This window comes from Rutidosis leptorrhynchoides, chromosome 6 (assembly GCF_046630445.1).
Source record: "Rutidosis leptorrhynchoides isolate AG116_Rl617_1_P2 chromosome 6, CSIRO_AGI_Rlap_v1, whole genome shotgun sequence".
NCBI classification, from domain to species: Eukaryota; Viridiplantae; Streptophyta; class Magnoliopsida; order Asterales; family Asteraceae; genus Rutidosis; species Rutidosis leptorrhynchoides.
In genome coordinates this window covers 259,343,429-259,348,256 of record NC_092338.1, presented here as the reverse complement: position 1 = coordinate 259,348,256, position 4,828 = coordinate 259,343,429, and the positions used below count along the sequence as shown (strand labels likewise).

The 4,828-nt window shown below is 32.4% G+C and overlaps 1 protein-coding gene across 1 annotated transcript; it reads left to right on the top strand.

Annotated features, from left to right (window-relative positions):
• Nucleotides 1-1,075: 1,075 nt before the first annotated feature.
• Nucleotides 1,076-2,618, top strand: LOC139852917 (U-box domain-containing protein 8). Its single transcript, XM_071842260.1, has one exon. The coding sequence runs from the start codon at nt 1,188-1,190 to the stop codon at nt 2,301-2,303; it is 1,116 nt and encodes a 371-aa protein (XP_071698361.1). The 5' UTR covers nt 1,076-1,187; the 3' UTR covers nt 2,304-2,618.
• Nucleotides 2,619-4,828: the final 2,210 nt, after the last annotated feature.

The window sequence follows — 4,828 nt, the reverse complement described above, 5'->3', positions numbered from 1 at the left end:
GTTCTGGTTAAGTGGCGAAGTTTGATTTTGGTGTATGAGTATATCTGTTGCATTTTGAAATGATTTTTTATTTTACTAATTCCATATATATTTAACACACTCAATTTCTTCTTCATCTTCTACTTCATTATATCTATAAAAATTATACAAATGGATAAAGGAAAACAAGGTGAAAAAGAGTACGAGATGTTTAGTTACGTAATGAAATTGGATTCTGATGATGAAGAAGCCGTTATATTCATAAAACTTGCATACGAAGCCGAAGCGTTAGCCGAATATCAAAGAGAAAAAATACCATGAATTTATATCCATAGAGATCGTGAAGGTTCAGGGGAACATTCAAGGTAGATTTGCTATTTTGAAATGCCCGGCCCGATCGATAAGATTCAATAAATTAAGATAATACAGGAATACCTGTATTTTTTGCACAATACGATTCAGGAGGATAACGGTTTTCAAATTAGCTCAATCGAAGAAGAAAAGCTTGTTGATCCAAATAATCGTCCAAGAAGGAATATCAAAAATAGATCAAGAGATCAGGCTACGATTAATAGAGAGATACGAGATCGGAGAGTGCACGACGGACTACGAGAAGACCTTACCCAGCACATTTGAAAAATGCCAACAAACTTTCGTAGCGTTAATAATTAAAATTTTAATTTATGTAATTTTTATTTTAAGCATTTTAATATTATGTAATTTTTATTTTAAACATTTTAATATTATGTAAATTTTGTTTTAATCATTTTAATATTATGTAAATATATTTAATTTTTATTAATTTTATTTAATATAAGAATGTAAAAAATCAAAAAATGAAAAATATTTGAACATCAGCAACCCACAAAACAACAGCACACCAATACATTTACCACAATTTCCTCTTAGTTCTAAAAATGTCACATCATAAAAAAAAAATCCTCTATCACAACAATTCATCTTTGGTTGGGCCGTTGGGGAATGGTCTAAAATCACCTCTCAAAAACTTAGGTCCTTAAAGTCAATCTCAATCAATAAATAAATAAATCATCAATCAATTCAATATTATTCAGTATATCAATATACAAATCAAAAATATATTTCTACGGATATAGAAACAAATATGGCACAAACACATTCTTTAATTTCTAGATTCTAGAGAGAGAAACAAAAACACAAGACTCAAAACACAAAAGAACTGTCTTTCAATGGCAGCAAACAACGACCACTATCCAGATGACTTCAAATGCCCAATTTCTCTTGAAATCATGTCGGACCCAGTTATACTTTCTTCCGGTCATACCTTTGACCGCAGCTCAATCCAACGTTGGCTCGACGCCGGTCACCGTACTTGTCCAATTACCAAATTACCCCTCTCCGATTCACCTTCTTTAATCCCTAATCACACCCTTCGAAGCTTAATTTCCAGTTACACAGCTCTGAATTTAACCAAACCCAATCAAAATCAAGAAAAACCTGAAACCCTAATTTCAATTTTAACTTCAAAATCGTCGTCACCGGATGTCAAACTTGATTCAATTGAAAAGCTTTGTCATTTTTCAAAACGTGATTTTGATGTTCGTAAGCGGCTGACGGAGTCCGGCGCAGTCGCGGCGGTGTTGGGCTGCGTTTCTATGGTAAATTTTGTTACTTTACAAGAAAAAGCTTTAAAATTGTTGTTGAATTTGAGTTTAGATGATGATAATAAAGTGGGTTTGGTTGCTGAGGGTGCAATTTGTAGTATTGTTGATGTTTTATGCGGCGGTGAGTCTGCTGATTGCCGCGCTACTGCGGCGACGGTGTTGACTAGTCTTGCGGTGGTGGAAGTTAATAAAGCAACAATTGGGGCCTACCCTTTTGCTATTAGGGGGTTGGTGACACTTTTAAGGGAGGGTGGTGGGCGTGAGAGGAAAGAGGCGGCAACCGCGCTTTACGCGTTATGTTCGTTTCCGGATAACCGGAGACGAGCGGTTGAATGTGGGGCGGTTGAAATTTTGATAAATTTGTTGAATTTAGGGCTCGAAAGGGCGGTTGAGGTATTGGGTTTATTGGCTAAATGTAAAAGAGGAAGAGAAGAAATGGTGAGGTTTAATGGTTGTGTAAAGATTTTGATTCGTGTTTTGAGTAATGGGAGTTCGAGAGGTGTTCAATATGCACTTTTGACGTTGAATTCGCTTTGTTTGAGTAATGAAGTAATTTGTATGGAGGCGTTAGAGGAGGGTGTATTTGAATTGTGTTTGAGGTTTTTGGAAGATGATAATGAGAAAGTTAGAAGAAATGCATCGAATTTGATCAAGGTTTTTGGTGGTGCAGGTTGCGTTTAGTGCCAAGAATTTGTAAACTGCTGGAGGTTAGTTGGGTTCTTAATCTTAATGTGTAAAAGATTTGTTCAAAAAAAAAAAAAAAAAAAAAAAGTTTAGATTTTTGGTACTATTGATGTTATCAATTGGTATGTAGTAGTACATTTTTAATAATTTGGCCAAAAATAGGAAGTTCCTTGTAATGTGTCAATACAAAGTTCAAATTTTGTTCATATTGGTATATCTTATGGTTCATTTTCTTAAGCATATTATTCATCAAAATACGGTCACTGTCACAAACAAAGTTATGTTGGATATTGTATTCTTTGGTTCACTAGACATATATGGGATACATTCATGTAGTAATAAAGTGAGGGCCAAACCTTATTGTTATATACAGCTTAATTTGGTTATGATAATGATGTTTTGGCCTTATATTTTGGGATTTTGATGTGCGTTTTAAAAGTGATTAATGTGTCATTCAACAATAAATTAGATAACTAGCTACATAATGATTGAGGCTGGGGAAAGTTAGATAATGATACAATCAACCTGATTAATTTGGCCTTAATGAAATTTCCAAAACAGGGATCAAAATAGGATTACTAGAATGTGACATTTTAACTACTATATTCACGAGGGAATAATAACCCTGAATGTAGGGAAATTGTAAAGTCATGTATTTTCTTAGCACAAATATTCTTACTCAAATACCATGAATGCATATATGTGGACTTGAACCTACAACCTATGTCACCTTGATACCGCTTGACAAATGACCCTTTGGTTGTTAACCTTGTGATAACTGTCTTATTTTCATTCTTTCATTTTATATTTTCTTTTGATTGTGGATTCGAGGTGTGTATAATGATGATAGATGTTAGTTTTAAGGGAGGTATCCTTGCACCGACATTTTTAGCCCAACACCATTGAACTTGCTTTAGAGTGTTGTACAATACACTGCTTTTAAAGCGAATTTGGTGGTGTACGTGTAATAAGTGGTTGTATACGGATCACCCTCGTTTTTTTGATACTTGTGTCAAAACACTTGCTTCAACCGTGATCTTTATAAAAGAATATTTTAAGACTTTGTGGGTGAATCAAACAACTAAAAATGGAAACTTTTAGTTTCTTTATTTTTCTTCTAGAAGCAATCTCTCTGTCTTCAAGTTAATGAATGATTGCTATATCTCATAATTCCGTACCTTACATCTGTAGAATTGGTTATTGTTGTTGTCTATATATTTTTCGTGCTGTTTTGGAGTATGCTCAATCTTGAAAGATTCGACCCGATTGATTTGTTGGTAAATGGTTTCTCATTTGCAAGTACATGATCTTAATCTTTGTCATGCGGTAGCTGGTTGTACGTCACCTGAACGCAATCTCGTATTCAGGTAAATCATGAACTAATTTGTACCTTTTGTATTGATTATTGTACTTGATCTAGTACATGGAATGAAAGATTTGATGCAGGTATATGCCATCAACATCTTTAAGTCAATCTGTTTGACTTGTCAACTTTTAGTTTATCTGTCTACTTTCAGTTCATTATAAAACTATTTGCAGATCAAATTGGTTCAACAACTTCTGTATATTCTATTATGATAATGTAGTGATCGAAGATATTCTTATATCAGAATAAGTCAAACATTCTAGGTATATATACTTAGGTTTTAGGGCCCATGCATTGCACGAGTGTGTAAAAAGTCGTGCAAAAACTGTAACAGGTTATATCATTTAAGTATGTAAATAGCGAAAGTAAATAAAACGTTAGAGTTCATGCGTTGCACACGTGTGTAAAATAATCGTTCAATATTTAATTAATTTTTTTAAACAATTATTCTTTTGAGTTTAATAGCCTGTGGTGTTGACAAATTTTAAAAATAGTTTTACGTGGTGTTAGTAAATTAATGTGTACAATATTTTTATTTCCTACTATTAATATCTTTTTAATTATATATAAATTATAATTATATACTACGTAATATTTAGAGAAAATATAAGTCCATTGAAAATTTGTCATGGAACGTGTCACATGAAAACACGTTATTAAATTTTGAGTTATATTTGTTATATGTTATCATTATATAATAACTCTTATATAAAACATATATATGTCACATGTCATTATAATAAATCAAGTATATTAATATTAAATATACAATATATATGATTACAATATTTAGAATGTAGATGTTGATTATTATTGAACAGATAAAATCTCGCATATGTATCTCAAATCTCGCACACGTACCTCAGCACCATTAGTTCTAATATACTCCTTAATATTTATAGTTTTTCTTTTTAATTGCTTAGGACATTGTTAAATTTAACTACTCGGACATCATATATTTTCCGTTTTTGTAGTTTTTTAAAAGTAACAACAACAACAATACTCAATCCCGCATATGCGAGGTATAAGGGACGTGAGATGTAGACAATCATTCCTCTACCCTAAAATGAGACGCCATGAAAATGGTAGAATCAAGTTTTCATGACTTTTAAAGTCTGTATGAAATAGCATTCAAATATAATTAGTAGTGAAAAAA

What these genes read in the sequence shown, in the direction of transcription:
- LOC139852917 (XM_071842260.1), top strand. Translation starts at nt 1,188, where the DNA reads ATGGCAGCAAACAACGACCACTATCCAGATGACTTCAAATGCCCAATT.